Genomic DNA, 20,521 nt, shown 5'->3' with positions numbered 1-20,521 from the left:
ATGCTTACACAACAATAATTCTCAGTAAGTGGCCTGTTTACTTACTCTTCATGAAAGCTACACTTCAGCTGCACCTGACATCTTCTGGCACCGCCAGCAAATGTTTGGATGTAATACAACTGCATGCGCGAAGAGGGCACACAATGTGGAAGGTGACATTCATCACCCACAGTGGGGCTGTCTGCACAGTTTTGACACCTTCACTGGTGACAGCAAGGTACATGTTGTTGTCCTGTAGGTGGGAGACGAGGAACACGACATGCTACAATGCCCACTGATTCTGAATTAATGTGAGCTCTTAGAATACGTCATCTCATTGTGTTGACTCATATGTTTATCAATGATTAATTTAACATACTTTCCTGGGAAAGCATTATATATGTATCTTGCTAATGAAACTGATTGCTAACAGCAGTAGTTTATTTCAAGGAAAAGTCTGTCACCGTGGTTATTTTGCTAGAGTTTGCCTGTCTGACCAACCTAATATTATTTTATGAATTTATCAGTTGGATGACAAAAGGAAGTTTTCAAGAGTGAATAGTATGTCTCAGCATAGCAAGGATATTTAAGAAAGTACCTCATGAAGGAGTTGTGAAAGTGTTAGTGAAGCATGAAGTGAACCTTTGTTTGAATGTCTGCATAGTTGGTAAGGAGTCCTGAAATAACCAATGGTGTAATAGCTGTTAAATGTCTGATCTAGTGTAGTGAACTATTCTCCACAGGAAACTTTCTAATTTCAAATACTGTTTTTTTTAATTTGCGTTTTGATTTGGATCTGGAGGCAGGATCTGAGATGGCAGATGTTAAGAGACCTACCCATTCCCAGTCTACCTCCAGAGGAGAATGTTAGCTTTAGAATGTATTATATCAAAGATAAGTTAAATAAGGCTCTAAGGTTCTTTAAAATTGGGAAAGCTTCTACCCAGATGAATTACCAGTTTACTTTTCTGGTAGTATTGATTTATAGTAAAGGTTCTAATTCTTTTTCCCCGTCCTCATTTTGGTATTCATTGACAACCATGACCCTGTAACCAGGTTGGAATCCAATGTCCTGCTCGATATGTACATGAGAACATTAGAAATTTATGTAAACTTCATTCTCAGTATATTATTATATTGTTTGCATAAAACTTCATTGTCAGATGTTTTTCTTTTCTGCAACTTTGTAATAACTGTCTGAAGCTTTTCTCCTCGGGTCTCCACTGAAAATGGGCCACTGGCTCAGTTGGACTAACCTGGTTAACAAATGACAAATAAATAAATAAAATGTCAGCTTGTTAAATATTGATTGTAAGATGTATGCAACAATTTGGGCTGTATATATTAAGCAGGAGACGATCACTGATCATTTGAGACTAAATGTTTTACTCTTGGCAGATATACAAGTAAGCAGGCATAGGAGAGTACATGATGGGTTATAGGTATATCCAAGGTTGCACATATCTGAAAGGTTCCCATTCTGATGCTGGGACTGGGTTCAGAGCATGTCTTTGATGAAGTTTCTTGGAAGTGTTAATTCAATATTTTTTATCAAGTTTGCATTTCCTGGTGAACCAGTAGAAACACTGTTGAAGATTTATCAAGGGTCTGAAGTCTGTATGAAATGCTAGTGATCAGGGCTTGGGGTCCTCAAATGTCCCTTAAAAAAAAAAATAATAAATAAATAAAAGCTCTCATCTTCTTTTAAGCTGTAATGTACTGTTTGCTACATTTGTAGCAAGCAGTTGCTAAAGTTTATACAATGCACAGAGTGCTACAGTGCTCAGTTAAAAAAAGTTTTTTTTTTTTTTTTACTTTTAAACTGCAATCAATTCTTATAGTCAATACCACACAAAGAGTGTTGCAGTGCTCTGTTTTTACTGCAACTGGAATAACCTCATTATGCCAGTATGCAATGAAAAGCAATCGAGATCGGCCAGTTTCATTCCCTAACACTTTGCTCCCAGAGCAGCTACCCCCTTTGCCTACCACTGGGGATAGTATATGGGACTGAATCATATGGGAACAGCTTAAAATTATTTAAAACTGCGTATACAGAGGATAAACCTGTGGTGGTGGCGCTGCGGTAGCGTTGTCGCCTCGCAGTAAGACGCTGTCCGGTTCGATTCTCAGCTAGAGCGTCTTCTGCGTGGAGACATGCGTGAATGGGCGTACCTTCGTTGAAAGTTGTGCATCAGGCCTGGCAAGCCAGTACGTAAAAATCAACTGCCAATCATTAGTGGACCGGAGTTCCTCTGTGGCGACCCCTAACTGGGAAAAGCCGAAAGACACAAACAATACAGAGAATATTTTTCTGTCTTTGTAAGGGGTATGATTTTACTTGTATGTACTGTTTTGAAGTGACTGTCTCACCTTTATTGTATACCAGTCTGTGCCTGACAATTCACACAGGTGAGTACCTGAATTTTAAAAATATTATAGGGATTAAAAACAGACCTGATATTACCCAAACACTAGTGTGAAGCACATAATGAGTATGACTGTTAAATATTAACTACATGGATGTGAATCCCATTGAACATTATGTATAATAGTTCTGTCCATAGTGATGGATAGTTAACTACTGTGTGGAAGGACACTAAATGATTGTTATCCATCTATGTACAGAAGAATAGCAGTTTCTCATACCTGATGCCAAATGTGTTAACACTTGAATACATGCATGCCTAATTGTAGTGCTTTTTTTTTCTTTTTCTTTTTCAGGTTTAATGTCATTGCACCAGCATCACAAACGCATCTAATAAAGTTGGAGTTTCTAGAACTTAAGTATCGCCTTCTTTCTCTGTTGATGGTTGCTGAATCTAAACTTAAGTCCTGGATTATCAAATATGGACGGAGGGATTCAGTGGAGCTGCTTCTTCAAAATTACATTGTGAGTTGGTGTCACTAATTTTGGAAATTACCTTTGTTGGCCAATGTTTCTAATACTGCATCACAGTGCTATCTGTTTCGTTTTAGAACTGGGTGACCAGTGCTAAAGAATGTACCAATTATTTCTGCAGGCTAGTACTATTTTGGCTTAGATCCATTACACGGACAGTCAGTCAGTCAGTCAGTCAGGCTATCCTTGTCTGTCAGTCAATCAGAGAGTTATATAATGTTGTTCTGATGCATGACAATTTTCATAAAATACTGTTCTGCTTCAACAAAGCAAGATGAGCTCATATGATGTTTTCACTGAGTGAGTGCTGACCACAGCAGTCAGGATCCATCACATGTATTACATTAAGTTAGGAGCTCAAACACTGAACTCATCAAGCGTTATCATCTTTATCTCTTTATGACATGAATTATGAATTAATTTATAAAGGGTCTAGTACTGGTCCTTCAGTTACCTCCCTAATCAGGGGGAGCCTCCTAACATTAAAAGTCCTTTTATTCTAGTTTTAATCTCTGTAAACCATGATATTAGCATTTTACATTAAAGCATGATTGTTTATTAACTTTCTTGTAATACTGTATGTCCAAGTCAAAAGCCTGTTTTGCATTTGTAAAAAGGATTGTGTCCACTTCATAGTCCTGCATCACTTATGTGTAAATTTCTAAAATAAAGCTATGTCTTTTTTTAGTTGATGTCATTTTGTAAAGACAAACTACTTTCACAAACACAACATGTGTTTTTTTGCCCTGGCTACAGTGCAGGTACTGCCCTCTAGCCTTCCTAGACTCTCAAAACTCACCTATAAACCAGAATAACATTGCTACCTTAATTTTTGTATATTTTCTTATATATGCCAAAATCACTTGGCACAGTGTTAACATAACATGGACTCTCTCAATTAGGTGTGATGGGTACCACACTCACATGGTTTCAAAGTTATGTGGAAGGGAGACATCAACCAGTTAAATGGAGAGGTGCATATTAAGCTCTCATTTCAACCAGCATAGGTGAATTATAAAGCTCAATCCTTGACCCTGTGCTATTTAATGTATTCACTGATGACATGATCAAAATAGACAATTCCCCTTGATATGCTCTGCCAGAGCACGTAACCAACTTCAAATCAGAACACAGTTCCAGTTCATAAAACTAGAATGACTCAGTAAATCTCAACTTTTATTTATGTATGTATGTACATGCGTATGTATGTATGTATGTATGCAAGTATGTATTTGTTTGTTTGTTTATGTATGCATGAATTTATTTATTTATTGACATTTGTTAACTAGGATGGTCTGGCTGGCCATAAACTGACCCTTTTCAGAGGAGACCCAGGGAGAAAAACTCCACAGAAATTGCAGGTATATTGTATAGAACACCACACAATGAAATAATAATCCAAAAAACGACTCAGCCAGTAAATCCAATAGATAAATAGATAGAGAAACATTATGAACTCAGTACAGTTTGGTTACATACCGAAACATGCACTCAGTAGGTAGTGGAGATCTAACATCAATCATCAGGTATGGATAATGTTAGGATAACTTAAAAGACACAGTTTGTAAGAGACAGAGAGGTGAATTCAGAATGGTTACAACAATTTAATCATTTAATCATTTCTGTTCAGAGGCAGCCTTACTATGCTGCGTTAGCATGAAGATGAGGAGCTCTACTATGGTCCGTCTCTATGGCTGCATTAAATGCTAATTAGACATTCGGGGGTGGGGGGTTTATGCTAACTAGACTGTTCTGTCCCCAAACATGCCTGCAACATTTATTCAGCCAAGTGATTCAGAGCATGGCTATGTAAAGTAACACAGCCACTAACACTTACTTAGGACGGCTCAGTGGTGCAGCGGTAGCGTTGTCACCTCACAGCAAGAGGTTCTCTGGTTCGATTCTTGGCTGGGGTGCCTTCTGTATGGAGTCTGCATGTCCTCCCTGTGTTCATATGGGTTTCCTCCAGGTGCTCTGGTTTCCTCCCACATTACAAAGACATGCGTCTGGAGCATTTCTCCCCAGGCCTCCGCTGAAAATTGGCTTTGTTCCAAGTTGGACTTTCTCAGTTAACAAATGTTAAATAAAAAAAAATAAATGTTAATGAACTTGGTCAAAAACTTGTGTTCACCCATTGTGGTAGAGGTATGTGCAGGGGAGTTTAGCAAACAGGTAGTGATGGGGGGATGCATGTGTGATTATATCTGTGAGTGTGTGTCTAACTGAGAAGTCATGGTTGAGGGTGTCAGTTAGAGGACAGGTAAGGTAGGATGCGTGTGTGTCTATATGAATGTACCTTAAAAAGTATGAAGCATGATTTAGTCACCCCTCCCCAACAACACTGTGGGTGTGTGTGTGTAAAGAATGGTCATATCTGTATGGACCCCTAGACTAATGAGAAAAGCCTGTAATATGTGGGGTGGGGGGCACTCTGCACCAAGGATAATCTTCATATCATGTCTTAAAGACACTTAGAAAAAAATAGGAAAAAAATATTTGTAGCATGAAAAACATAGGGGTGGGATGAATACTAAGACACCATGGATACTCTAAAGCACAAAAAAGATTCCATCTCTGTATGCTTGCACCAGGGATACAAGTCCTTTGTGTCGCCACTAGATACCAGATATACTAGAATACACAAAAAAAATTAGGGGAGGCTTTAAACCTCCACCCTTGACACAGAAAGCTGAAACATTGACCCACTATTCTAACTAATCAATTAGTTTAACTAGTGTTTTTATACAAGTATAATAAATCATTAATAAAACTCACTAAAGCCAAGTTTGGAGCTAGAATAGTTACCCAGTCCACAGGCAATCACAGGGCCATTTTTAGTTATGTACATAATCTCGGAAACACAAAGCAACAATGTGCTGAGCTGATTATGAGTGATGTTACCAATAGTGGGACTGAATATATAGTGAGCCTACTGTCCAGTAAATTCAGCTCAAACTTTACCCTTTCGCCTGTTCATCTGTTCCACAAGACATATCTTGAGCCAGATTGCCTTCAGCTCTCATACAAGTGCAAGTCCTAATATCGCTATCAAAAACTAAAAATACTACATCACTGGGTCCTGACAACATCCTTGAATGTATCTTAAAAAAGCATGAAGCATAATTTACTCACCCCCCCCCCCCCAACAACAAACACTGTTCAACTTCATCCTCCTTACAGGTTTTGTAACAAGTTGGAGAACAACAGTCATTCCCCTGCAAAAGGAAGGCCCTTCCACAGACCCAGAAAATTGCAGACCCTTAAGTCTGACCAGCCTCATATGCAAAGCCACGGACAGACTAATTGATAAGGACAAAGGGAACCCCCAAACAGTGGACCCATCTCAGTTTAGATTCGTCAAGGGTAGGTTATGCTTACTCAACCTGGTGGACTTTTTTGAAAAATTAAGCAAAGCGATGGATGAAGGAAAAACAGTACACACTGTATACATCATCTTGGCTAAAGTTTGCCACACTCAAGAATAGTGGAAAAGCTAAATAAACTTGGAATATCCCCGAGTCACCCACTGGATTGCCAACTGGCTCACAGATATGGTGCAAGAGATAAAAATAGGGGAAGCTACTTCCTTGAAGAGACCAGTCGCAAGTAGAATCCCTAAGGGTTCAGTGCTGAGACTGTTGCTGTTTGTCATCTATGTTTTTGAAGTAAAAGTCAATACCAAAGGGCACAGGCTGTCTAAGTTTTCAGATGACTGCAAGATAGGAGCAATCATTGAATCCCAAAATGGTTTGGTCATCCTGCAAGAAGGTTTGTCCCAAACCAGTTACTGGTGACAAAATTGCGGACTAAAGTTAAATACCAAAAGAATGCATTATTGTATCCTGGGGAATTACCTCATTGACAATACACCTCTAAGAGTTGATCCATTTGTTCAGAATTTGGGAACTTATATGGACAGTTACCTAATTTTGGCCGACATATGTCCTCTGTCATAAAAAGTCCTTCTATTACTATAAATATAGGGATTGTTTGTAGATCTGTAGATGTCATTGTCTCTCTTTACTCAGCCCTCATTAGGATGCTCATTGAGTATAATGCCTCCTCTGGCATGTATCTATCCAGACACATGTAACTACTGGAACACCAACAATGATAACTTACTTAAAGGATACAAGGCCTAATCAATATGTCCTATATGGACCATCTCAAAGTCCTGTTACTATACTTGATATCCTACACACTAGTAAGAGGTAACCTGTGTCTGACATACAAAGCATCCCATGACTTAATACTGAAGGACCTTCTACACATCAATAAGTCAAATGGCATCAGAAATACTTAATTCAAGGATCAAAACCTCTTCCTCAAAATCAGGATTGGAAGGGCAGGCATATCTCACAGAGGATACTGTTGCTCTGGAACAGACTCCTCATCCATATAAAACAAAGCTCATCCCTGTACATATTCAAGTGCAACTTGGATCTATGGAGGGTATTAGAATATTTACCCCAGGACTATCTGCTGTACTACTGATGGACAGAGGCAGCATCTAAATGATTTATCTAATGCATGGGTCCCCTCAGATTATCTCTGGTATTCATAGGTTCATAGGTTCATAGGTTCATACTAGGCTATCTGCCCTAGGGCATTTATAAGCCTAGCCAGAGTGTGTATGGCTTTCGCCACCCATTTTAAATTAATTTTGCTATGCCCTTTTTTGAGGTTAGTATACTGTGCCTCTGTCTAACAGTGACACAGAAGTGATACCCGGGATAAACCTACGATCTCCCATCCACTCATCAAGATTCCTCTTGAAGAGAGTCAATGAGGGACTCTACCTAACCTAGGCTGGGATTTTATTCCAGAGTGAAGGGAGCCTCTGGGTTATGAATCTGTCCCTCCAGCATGTCCTATTTATTTCAGTGCTGAGGTTCAAGTCCCTCGAGCGCGTAGCTCGATGGGATTTGGATTTTCTGAGGTGCAGCATGTCCATTAATTCCGGGTTGGACATGGCTTTATACGTCAGGCACAGATCGCCTCTGAGCAGGCAGTATGCCACAGAGTAGAGCTGGAGTTTCTTTAACTGGGCAGCATACGGCATCTGTTTGAGCCCCTTGATCCTCTTGGTGAGGTACTTTTGGGGTCTTTCCAGTTGCTGCAGGTGTCTGGTAAGGTACTTCCCAAAAGGGGCATTGTACTCAATTATGGGCCTGATGAGGGATGAGTAAAGAGGCACGATGACCTCCCCTGATCTAGATGTGAATCCCTTCATGATTAGGTGGGCTATATAAAATGTTTTTCTAACCACTTTGGCCACGTGGTTGTCAAATGAGAGATTGCTATCAACTTGGGTCCCCAGGTCCCTAATTACTTCTTCTGTACTTAATGGATTACCACCTATGTGGTAATTTGTGGGCACTTTGTTTTGCCAAAGGGATGACTATACACTTTTTGGCATTTAGCTTGAGGCCATGGCTCTGGCACCAGTTGTCTGTTTCTATGAGTCCCTTTTGGAGGATGCTTGTGTCGGCTGGAGAGTCTATTATGGCACCCAGTTTGCAGTCATCTGCGAACTTGGTCAGCCACAGTCCTTCCATGTTGGCCTGTACCTCCGAGAAATATATACCGAACAAGAGAGGTCCCAGGACTGAGCCTTGTGGGACGCCACTTGTAACTGGTTTGGAGTCTGACATGGCTCCAGCTATTCTAACCATGTGGGTTCTGTCCTTGAGCCAGTTTGCAACCCATCTAGTGACATAGGGGTTTATATTTAAGCTGGTGAGCTTATCTATAATGCCAGTGGGGTATTGTATCGAAGGCTTTTGCGAGGTCCACGTAGGCTGTGTGGACCACCTTCCCCTTGTCAATGGCCTTGGTGACTGTTTCAAAGAAATTGACCAGGTTTAAGAGGCAGGATCTGCCCTTAACAAAGCCGAACTGGGTAGGATCCAGTGTCTGTAGGTCCCCAATATCTTTATTTATAAGGTCCATGATGATCCTTTCCATAGCTTTGCAGACCAAGCTAGTGAGACTTATGGGGCGATAGTTTCCAGGATCCGTTGAGGCACCACCTTTGTGGAGAGGGACCACTGTTGCTGTACGCCACTCTTTGGGTACATATCCTGTAGTAAGGCTGAGATTGAACAGTAGTTTTAGGTTTGGGTTTAGCTCTTCTTGGAGTTCATGTAAGATGCAGCCCGGGACACCATCTGGTCCCATTGATGCTGTGTTTCTTGCTATGGAGAGGGCAGCTCTTACCTGAGCATCTGAGATGTCAGGGGGGCAGCACTCTGCTGGGATAGATATTAGCCCTTTTGGTGGGGAGTGGGGGGAGAAGTTTGCGCTGAACCTGTCAGCTAGGATGTTGGCAATGTCTGTGGGTTCGGTGTATTTTTTGTCATTTTGGACTAATTCTGAGCATATCTGGGAATTCCCACCCAGATTACTAACATAACTAAAGAAAGCCTTGTGATTATCCTTAGTGTCCTGTGCAATTTTCCTCTCGAAGCTGGCCTTAGACGATTTTATGAGTGCCCGTAGTTTTTTGCTAATACTGATCAGAGATGCGTTCCCTTTTTGGGATTTTGCTCTATCATGTAGTAGCTTCCTCCTTCTATTGTATAGTTTGTTTATGGCTGGGGTCCACCAGACAGGACGTATGCCTTTGGAGGATTGGGTCTTGGTTTTATTTGGGATTGCATGATCCATGCATTCCTGAAGGTGTTCATAGAATGCGTTTATAAAGGATTTTGCGGTCTGGGCCGTATTATCCACAGGCCCGGGGGCTTTGAAGGATTCCACCTCGGTTTTGAGGAGTGTGAAATTTGCTTTAGAGAAGTTTTTCACTGTGGTTTTCTGGGCATGGGGTGGGGTCGGGAGGTGAATATCCAGTGAGATTAGTTTATGGTCGGATCTTACCAGTGAGGGATACACTTCTGGTCTGGAGCATAGAGTCCCCATGTTGGTGATGATCAGGTCCAGTATGTTTTCCCCTCTTATGGGAGTGGTAACAAGTTGTTCCATAGCATTTGAGTTTATAAATTCTAGGAACCTTTGGGCTAGGGTGTTGGAGCTAGAGTAATGCTCCCAGTCTATGGTTGGGTAGTTGAAGTCACCCAATATAATGGTGTTTGGAGAGACCTTCATATTTTCCAGTGTTCTCAGGAAGGCCAAGTGGGGTTCCTGGGTTTGGGAGGGTGGTCTGTAGCAGGCTATAAACTGGAAGGAGTTTTACCCACTGTTAGTTGCACATGGATATTCTCTGATGCTTCGTGCTGTGCCACCAACCTGGAGGTGTGGGTATCTTTGATGAATATTGATACTCCCCCTCCTTTTGTGGTTCGGTCCAAGTTTTGAGGCCGAAAAGCATGGTATGAGGTATAACCTGGTAGTGCTGGGGTGCTCTCGAGAGCCTTGAACCAGGTTTCTGTTACTGCACAGATATCGATGTTCTCCATGCTAAGGAGAGTTTCGAGTGCGTGCATCTTGAGGTTTAGACTTCTGGCATTGAGTAGCATTACTCTTAGTTTCTTATCCCTTGTGATACCTATGGAGGTGGGTTTGTCTTTTGAGCCTTGCCTAAAAAGGCACTATGGGGTAGCAAGAGCCTTTGCCAATATCCGAAAGCCCAGGGGTGACAGGTGCAAGCCGTCCCTAGCGAAGCATCGTGGCTTGTCGAGCATGTCATCCCAGGCTGACAGGCATTGGATCCCCTTTGAATGACACCAATACTTAAGCCAATTGTTGAAATTGATCATCTTGTCTTCATACTGTGGTATCATTCTTGGTGAGGGTAAGATGCTACTCAAGGTCAGGGTCATGCTGGCCTGGGCTACATGCTCAGAGAGCTCCTCTATGTCTCTTTTCATGTAGTCCAGGGAGGTACATCTCAGGTCATTCACACCAGCATGAACAATGACTGAGTCATATTTGTACTTGCCTTGGAGTGACCTGAGTGCTTGTGTTATGTGGCGGATCCTAGCGCCCGACAGGCAGCTCACCGTGACCTCCTCCTTGTTCAGCCTGGTATTGATCTCATTTATTCTTACTAGGGGTAATATATAATTATTGACTATGAGATGGCTAAGGCAAATCTATCACCATATGGCATAGATTAATTTAAATACCAAAATGGACATTGGCTAGGCTTAAAATAACCTACAACAGCAGCTGTACTAGTACTCACTTAACCTATAAGAGGCATGGAATTCTAATGTCAGTCATGATTCACTGATTGCATCAGTCTGTGAGTTTCGAGGTTCAAGGGTTCCTATAAGGCAATAACAGGAACATCCTGTCAAATCAGTGACAGACAGTTGAGAAGAATGGAGGTTTGTCCTTGTGTGAGAGGCTTTAGTACAAAGATGGGAGGAACACTAGATGACACCAGGGAGAATATCTAAACTGTTACTGGTACCACATTAAAAAGTTAAGAGAACAACAGATCTAGCATCAAAATACATTGTATACTCATTAAGAAAAAGAACAGGAAGTAACTCTAATATCCACATTATAGACTGACTGTAAAGATCCCTGATTTACACGGGCAGGAACAAAAACATAAAAGAGATGCTGGGAATGTTTTGTCAGCTCAGTGAAAGATAAGAGGTATTTGGTGTGTGTGCGTGTGTGTGTGTGTGTGTGTGTGTGTGTGTGTGTGTGTGTGTGTGTGTGTGTGTGTGTGTGTGTGTGTGTGTGTGTGTGTATGTGTGTGTCTGTGTGGGAGAGTGAATGAGAAGGGTGCATGTGCAAACACAGTACATGGGCCAGCAGTGTTAACTACCACAGGAAAGTAATGATTAGCAGTAGCACTAGCGGTGGTTAATGGCGATTCACAGACATGCGGCTTAGCCAATTAAAAAGACACTTTTTGCTGCAGCTCTTAGTTACTACCAAATTTGGGATTCTTTCTGAATCCTCAGGCAATAGTACAGAGGAGAAATAAATAGATTAGGAAATATAGTGAGATGTGTCAAGTTGTCATTTGAGATATTATGAAAGCATAAATGTTGTAGGTTGCCCTGTAGTGTGGTGCAGTGTTGAAATATCCTGCTGGTGAGGATACTTTTGAATGCCAGAAAAACTAAAACAGTGATTTTTACCTTTAGCTCAGATACAACAGGCATTCCAAAAATTTGCTTCACGTCAAATAACAAAAGGTTTCCTTGGAAAGGTAAATCACACCAAGTTATAAAGCATAGTCATTGACCATAAGCTAATGTTTGCCCACCGTGTTAAGTACATCATAGCAAAAAAGTCCAATAACTGGAATACTATGCAAAGCTAAGTGCTTAACTTTCTCTTCTTTTTATATTGGCAAAACTGAGAGACCTTTTAGGAAAAACATATATAAACATTGCTATGATATACTAAAAGGTAATCAAAATAGTGCACTTTAAAAGCACTCAGTTATTTGTTCTGGTTTTATGAAGTTTATTTTTGCTATTTTAGAAAAAAATCTGGTTAATCCAAAAGGTGGTGCATGAGAGACAAACACTGAATATAAAGAACTGACTTGGAGGCAAAAATTAAATGCAGACACACCACCATGTTTAAATGAGTATGTATAAATTAACCCTGTTTTGGGAATGAGAGCAGCCAAGTTAGGATGTACTTAGCATATACCGTTTTTATTATGTATAATGTTTTAATTTCATAATAATATTATATATACACACACAAACAAACACAGACACACACACACACACACACACACACACACACACACACACACACACACACACACACACACACACACACACACACACACACACACACACACACACACACACACACACACACACACACACACACACACACACACACACACACACACACACACACACACACACACACACACACACACGCACACACACACACGCACACACATATATATAAATATATATGTGTGTGTATATAAACTTTGCTTGTGCTCTAACTAGGACATGTTGGAGTGGCAGGTACATATCTCACATTCTGTGGAATGAGCTTCCCATCCTTGCAAAGCAGAGCCCTTTCTTAGCCGTATTTAAGTATAACTTGGAAACTTGGACAGGAAATCGAAAATTCACCGTTGATCTGACACCTATGTCTCTGATGGACAGAGGCAACAGTTAAATCATTCCTTAACTAATATACAGTCCTTAAAACAACTTCCAAGGTAAAATATAGCACATTATTATAAAGGCTGCAGTGGTTATTAGCCCAGTATACACATATGAACCTCTTTCTCTCATATATATATATATATATATATATATATATATATACGGATATAAATATATATATCTATATATATATATATATATATATATATATATATATATATATATATATATATATAAATATATATTTATATATCTATATATATAGCTTGGTCTACTTCAGAAGACTGAAAAACACTAAAGACTGATTCCTAAAAGAATGAAAATTCAATATACTGAATGCTGGAGTTTCCCCCTTCTCTACTGTTCTGCAATCTTGGAGTCGGTATATATAGTTAGCAGGGGGTGTGGGGGGGCACAGTCCTCCACATGAGGGGTGCAGGGGGGCTTGCCCTCTGCATTAAAATGCATTCAGTATTTTTAATTTTCAGTCTTTTGGGATTTAGTCTTTTGGTTTGTCAGTCTTCTGAAGTAGACACATATATCTTTATATGGGTCTACCTCAACCCATCAAAATTACGTTTCAACGAAAAGTAAACAGGTGAACTCATTTTCGCGAAAGTGCATTTTCATGAAAATGCACTTTTGTGAAATGGCAACTAAGCAAACAGCAATGGGGGCTGTTGCTTAGATCGTGGCACAGTGGGGATAAGGGAATATCTCGAGTGAGAATGTAAAACTAGTGGGGGTGTGGGGGGCACAGGGGGGATTGCCCACCTGCATAATCATGGTTAATGTTGGTTTATTTGCATTTCCTGAAAGTGCATTGTCGTGAAAATGCACTTTCATGAAAAATATTTCCTCTGTTTACGTTTCGTTGAAATGTAATTTCAATGGGTCAGAGGTCAAAGTATACCCCTTTATATATGTGTGTGTGTGTGTGTGTGTATCAGCATACCAATTTATTTTATGAATATTAATTATTGTGGTTATTTATGATATTGCATTATCAATATTGTATTGACATTAAAGTACTTTACTTTTAATTATAAGGACATATATGCATTTTATTAGTGATGATAAAGAGTTTGGTTTTACAATCCATTTATTTTAGTGTACCGTCTTAAACTTTTATCATGTGGTTTCATACTAAGATATTTAAACACATGATCTTTCAGATTTATGTAGTTCTAATGAAATAATTTTTTGTTATTGTTACTGGGACAAAAGTGCGCATTTCATGTGTGGTTGTAATTGTTGCTTAATGTATGGTTGTTTGTTATCAAAAAATAGTTTGAAGAAAATATTAGGACTGGCTCATTCTAGTTTCCTTAGGCCAGGAAAAAATCCTTCACCTGCTCACAGAGAACTGTGAAGTTCCTCAGCCACTATGTCAGAATGCAGAGGTCACTATACTTTCATGCATATTCGGCTTATCTGTGGAACTGGAGTCTCCTTTAATATTTTATTGTATGTCTATTGTATGGCAAATATGCTTTCTTGCACGTTCACTGGAAATGGGAAGCCAGAATTAACTGCCGATAAGATGGACTCTAGAGCTGATGTCTGCAGGCATGTTTTCCTCAAGATAGATTAATAATTAACTGGAGCAACAGGTAATGCACACACCAGAGGTTCTATTCCCAGTCCAAGTGACTGGATTTCTGACTCTGCAGTGCATCATTAGGAGGTGCTTCACTCCTGAGCATGTTGTCCTTTGTTTGAGATGTTACATTAAGGTCTCATCTGTTTGAGTTAGTTGTAGCCCAGGTGAATTAAAAAGATCCCACAGTGCACATCAAAAAGAATAGTAGTTACACGATGCCCTGGCCAAATTTGCCATTGCAGTACAAATACCACCTTGGGTGTCTCTTGAAAAGACGTAAGTAATCAAGCGGGACTATCCTGGTCAACAAAAAATAAAAGTTTTGTATTTTCTTTATATCTGTCTTGTAAACTCTGTTGTCTCTACCAAATGACATAGCACAAGTTAACGAAGGAAGTACTGTTTTCTCATACTGTGATGTGGTATGTGCAAGTTTGCCCTTAAAACTACAGGCCAGAACCTGACACTGGAATGTGAGAATGCAGTACTTTTGGTCAGCCCTATTTATCAGTGTGCATTTTGACAAAATGCTTATTAAGTTTGAGTGGCCAGTGGAAAACCACTGTACTACTTCTGTGTGAAAATAAGTTCATGACTACCTTTTCAAAATACGCAGTGTGACCAATATACCATTTGTTTTCTGGTGTTCTGACTACTTATGTTCCCCTTGATGTACAGGAGGCTATAATTTAACTACATAACTGATTTATAGATGGATGTACCAGCTGTTTTCTCATATTCTGACTACTTATGTTCCCTGTGATGTACAAGAGGCTATGGTTTAACTGCATACTGGGTTATAGATGGATGTGCCAGTCATTTTCTGGTATTCTGATTTCTTATGTTCTCTTTGAGGTACAGAAGGCTACAATTTAACTACATACTGATTTATAGATGGATGTGCCAGTCATTTACTGATATTCTAACTACTTATGTTCCCTTTGATATACAGAAGGCTATGGTTTAACTGCATACTGGGTTATAGATGGATGTGCCAGTCATTTTCTGGTATTCTGATTTCTTATGTTCTCTTTGAGGTACAGAAGGCTACAATTTAACTACATACTGATTTATAGATGGATGTGCCAGTCATTTACTGATATTCTAACTACTTATGTTCCCTTTGATATACAGAAGGCTATGGTTTAACTGCATACTGATTTATAGATGGATGTGCCAGTCGTTTTCTAGTATTCTGACTACTTATGTTTCCTTTGATCTACAGAAGGCAACAGTTTAACTGACAGTTTAACTGCATACTGACTTATAGATGGATGTGCTAGTATATTTTCTGGTATTCTGGCTACTCATCTTTACTTTGTTGTACAGAAGGCTACAATTTAACTACATACTGATTTACAAATGGCACATATTGAAAGCAAGTATGTTGTACAGTAGCTTGTCCCAATATGTCAATGGTTTACCCTGGTATTTGTTTATTACCAGAGCACCACTACAAATATGCAAGGATTTTTTGTTTACATTATTTGCTGTGTTGTAAAATGCAATATAGATTGCAAATCGCTTTTTGTGGCCTAGGTTGCCTTGCTCCATTGTTATGAATATAAGGGCAGATTTAAATGAATATAAAGATAAATGTAACAAATGACATCTAATATTCAAAGTGCAGTTTTATGTCTCGGTTCTTAAATAAAAGAAAGTGCCTAGTGCATTCTTCTGCCATGTTCAGACTAGGGTATTGACAATACTATTTTCCTGTACATCCCTTGTTTGTGTTTTCAGTCTTTCATCGATGGCAATAAATTCTTTGAGGTATACGAGGTCACATATCAAACTTTGAAGCAGACAGCTACAACTTATCTGAAGATGGACAATTCAGGTAAAAGCAGTACTGTGATGTTTACAGACTAGGGCTTTTCTTTGCAAGCTTAGTCGTAACTGGCTGTATATTTTATGACTGTAGTGTCTATATGTTATGCTGGGCAAAGCATTATGGTACTTTTAATTGTAGCTGTTATAAATAAATATATCTATAGCTATTTAAATATTGTATATGTATTTATGTAGCTATATAAAGCTTTGTTTATTTATGCATAATCTATTAATTTGTTCTAAAGAGTTTACACAAGTATTTTTCCTCAGCCAATATACAGAGTTGGGTATTTATTAGACTGAAACAAGATCAGTGTGGGTGCATCCCTTCCCAAACAAAATCATTGAAAATGTGCTGATTTGTTTGAAAATTGGCAATTTAATCATATAAAAAAGAGAATGAAAATAAATGTAATTCTTTTTTGACCTGTAACACTCCTAGTGTATTGTAATCAGTGCCAAGATATGTGTAAGTAGGAGCTGTGCAGCCCTCACCACCAGCAGTTGTAGTAGACCAAGTTATCTGCTAAGAAAATCAGTCTTTGGTAACGCTTATAGGTAAGCTCAGTGGATATGACATTCCTACGCTATTCTTGCATCTCCCCCTATCTATGAAGTCCTTCATATCTCTCCTGCATTTCCAGTTTATTTCCATGCTATACATGTTCAGCTGGATTTCAAATGGCATTAGGCTATATTTCAGAAAAAAATGAGTGTCAGTCTTTTGTCTCAACTTTCATAAGCATAGTTTAATATTATCGGCAACCCTATTTGCCATTCTCTTTGGTAATTATTTATTTATTTTTTTAGGTTTCTTTTTCTGTGTCCCTCTTTTTTACTTTTTCTGCTTTAGTTGAACAAATTCTCTACTTTTAACCCATTCCTGCTTTACCACTGTGCTGAAATTTCTTTTCCATTTCCGATTTCTTCTCAAGACGTTGGTCCTTTTTTGAAATCATGACTTGTTCCTTTAATAAGTGTGACTTTGGTAAACAAATCACTCATGCTAGCAATCATAAGAAATGTCTGTTGTGCTTAGATAGCACCTGCCTTATTCCTCTGATATCTGTGCTGAATTCAGGATGCAATGTTAAGCTTTTCAAAGAAATTAGATTTGTACTTTTTTTATTCGAAAGTCAGGTAAAGGAAAAGAGGTTGTCACTGATAAAATATTGCATACTGCTAAGGGCCTAACTATTAGATCTATTAAACAAAAGCTCATCAGAGGGTTTTTGTATCTTTCACAATGGGTGCTCTCACAGTTTCATTAACATTTAATGGTGTAGGCTGAGCTATGAAGGGAGCAGGATGCAGCATAGCTGTGCTCTGACATTCTTGGCAACATCGCTGATAAGGAAACTAGAATTAAGTATATGGTCGCGGCCTTTAAGAGGTCTTTTCTGTTTGGAGGTTTGGGATAACAGTTAAGGTGTTTACCTTACAGAAAAAAGGTACATGGTTTGACTTTTACCTTTGAAGGGAAAATTAACTATTTTTAAAATGGCCCACAAGGGCAGCTAACCTATGATCTTGAGTTAACTAGCATCTTCAGGCATGAGGAGGAAGGATAGTTACTTTAGCCAACAGTGTCACACTTCAGTTTCATAGCATTCCTTTTCTAGGACTCAGAATAAGTCACACATATCATTCCAAGATTTCATCTTAATGGAAATGGAATTATTTTTGAAGAACTATAAATGTATCCCTGTATAGCTTCTTAAAGAAGAATTACATTTCCTTACCACAGAACTTTCCTCCTCTAATTTTATTTGTCAGAATTCCTAATTAGTATCAAACTGAGAAAAATCCTTGCATTTGGCATACACTTTTATTTTGTATTCCTAATATATATATATATATATATATATATATATATATATATATATATATATATTATCACATCACAGTAACCACATTATTTTTTAGACAGTAAGCTCAGGCTGTTTCTTAATCACACCCCTATTCTCCGTTATGCTCAACTGTTTTTTTTTCCAGTTTTACTTCTCATTGCTAATAAAACTTTCTTTGGAGCATCCACAAGTGGTAAAATAGCATGTTGTAACTGAACATCCAAGACCAGTAATAAATCATCATAGTTGTGATGCACGTCTTTTCTCATTATATGTCCATATGACTTCCATTCACTCTCATGCATGACATGTCTCTCGTGATTGTTTTTCACTCCATTTTGCTGAATCTCTTTGATTTGCTTTCACATGCAACTTCACAGATGTCTAACTCTTCTATTCACTATTTAGCCAACATCATTTCTGATTTCTGTCTTATGCAACTTACAGTGTTTAGCTCAGTACTTTAATTTAATGACAGCATCAATATTTTCCAGGCTGCTTGTGCCCTCATGAAGAACAACTGATGGATACTGCAGACTTTTTGCAGCAGTAGTTATAAAACTTCTCTTTTATCACTGTTATATACTCTACCATTATCTATTCGAACATCTCAGAATCCTGCCTTTTTCCAAATCTCCTTGTGACACTCTCTATCCTCCATGTGCAACTGCACTAAGTCTCCCACCTTTAAAACTAGCCTTCATATGCCTGATCCATAACTTTGTGGCCCTCATATCTACTATCTTATAATGTTGACAGATAACCTGACTATTCTGATTCTCAGAAAATGTACACATTGTTACCTGTTAACTTGATTACTTACTTGTCTGTTAACATTTATTATCTACTATTCAGCGAACTGTTAATCTTGTTGCATATATCTTTTAAACTAATTGTCACTTTTCTAATCACATTTATTCTTATTGCACATGTTCTGCTTTATGTTTATGTTACAATGGAGCATTTCTCCCAGGCCTCCACTGAAAATGGGCTCTTAATGGCCCAGTGGACCATCCCGGTAAACAAAATTCAAATAAATAAATAAGTCTCCCCCTCTCTGTCTTCCTCCCTTTTTGACATATACTACATAATTTAATCACTTCTTTCACTGCATAATGTACCTTCTCAAACTTTTTGGCTCTTTAGCTCAGAGTCAGAAATAAATCAAAGTTCTGCAGTTCCTCTTTCCTTTGTCCAGACACATTGTCCTGAAGAGAGAGATTTCCCAGAGGCTGAAAGCTGCTCCATGTTTCCCTTGGGCAAGCAGCACTGTCCACCTTCAGTTCTCAAACATGCTAAATTTGGGTTCAGCATTAATGAAATTGCTGAGATAAACATAAGGTAATGTGATGTGCTGCCAGCTCTTCCACTTTACTTCTCAGTGTGTATTTGTACTCCAAATAGATAGTGTGATCAATTTCATTTATTTACTGACATTTGATTGCCAGGAAAGCCCGACTAGGTAGAAGCCCATTTTCAGCAGAGGCCCAGGGAGAAAAGCTCCAAATTATTACAAAACATTTTAAGAAGAAGAATTTTACAATCTTCAAAAATAAAACATCAGCAGTTTAAATAATTATAACAAATTAATGATAATATACAAACATTGTTTAAGAATTGATACAAGTTATTTGACAATCATCTAATATTTATAGAAATTGTAGATAATTTCCAAAGAAATTAAAGGTAAGTTACAGGAACTGCAAAATTAAGTGAGGGAAAAACAGGCTTATGTTATATTTAGAGAGAAAGTCAGGTAAGAGAATTTGATAGTAGTAAGGAAGTAGGTGAAGAAGGGAGAGTAAGGATATATAATGAATGAAAATGTACTTTTTCACATTTTGGATAGAGTTTATACTGGTTTTGAGCAAGAACAGAGACTGATTTTAGTTAAGAAATCTTTCAGAGTGGTTTTGAAAGATGGGAGGGAGACTATTGACATGATAGATACAGGTAAGGAGTTCCAGGCCTTAGCAACCTTGTAAGAGTACAGGCGATGTCTAGCAGATATGATAGGTTTGTAGACAGACAGGAGTTTTTGGTCACTGGATTGCAGTGATCAACTGGGAACATAGTTGTGTAGAATGCTTTTTAGTGCTAGACAGGCAGATGGATGCTGGATAATTTTATAGGTGGTAAGAAGCTGTGTATATGCTAGTTGATGAGGCAGTTCTAACCAATTTAGGCTTTATTGTGCTGTACAGTGATGAGTTCTGAAAGGGGTATTTGCTACAAATTTAACAACTTTGTTATAGCATTGTTCAAGTTTTAATTTTTGCGAAGCCTG

General features: G+C 38.7%; 1 protein-coding gene across 1 annotated transcript in view; it reads left to right on the top strand.

Moving 5' to 3' along the window:
* The window catches only part of LOC122793396 (nesprin-1-like), an 876,647-nt gene that overhangs the window by 308,242 nt on the left and 547,884 nt on the right, over positions 1–20,521 (top strand). Inside the window, exons 13-14 of the mRNA XM_044061803.1 lie at positions 2,704–2,872; positions 16,295–16,391. Of these exons, the coding sequence (XP_043917738.1) occupies positions 2,704–2,872; positions 16,295–16,391 (266 nt within the window). The remainder of the gene's footprint in view (positions 1–2,703; positions 2,873–16,294; positions 16,392–20,521) is intronic.

Source organism: Protopterus annectens, chromosome 1.part0, assembly GCF_019279795.1.
Source record: "Protopterus annectens isolate FY-2018-M chromosome 1.part0, PAN1.0, whole genome shotgun sequence".
NCBI lineage: Eukaryota > Metazoa > Chordata > Ceratodontiformes > Protopteridae > Protopterus > Protopterus annectens.
The sequence above is the reverse complement of the archived record's forward strand: the minus strand, read 5'-3'. Positions and strand labels throughout refer to the sequence as shown.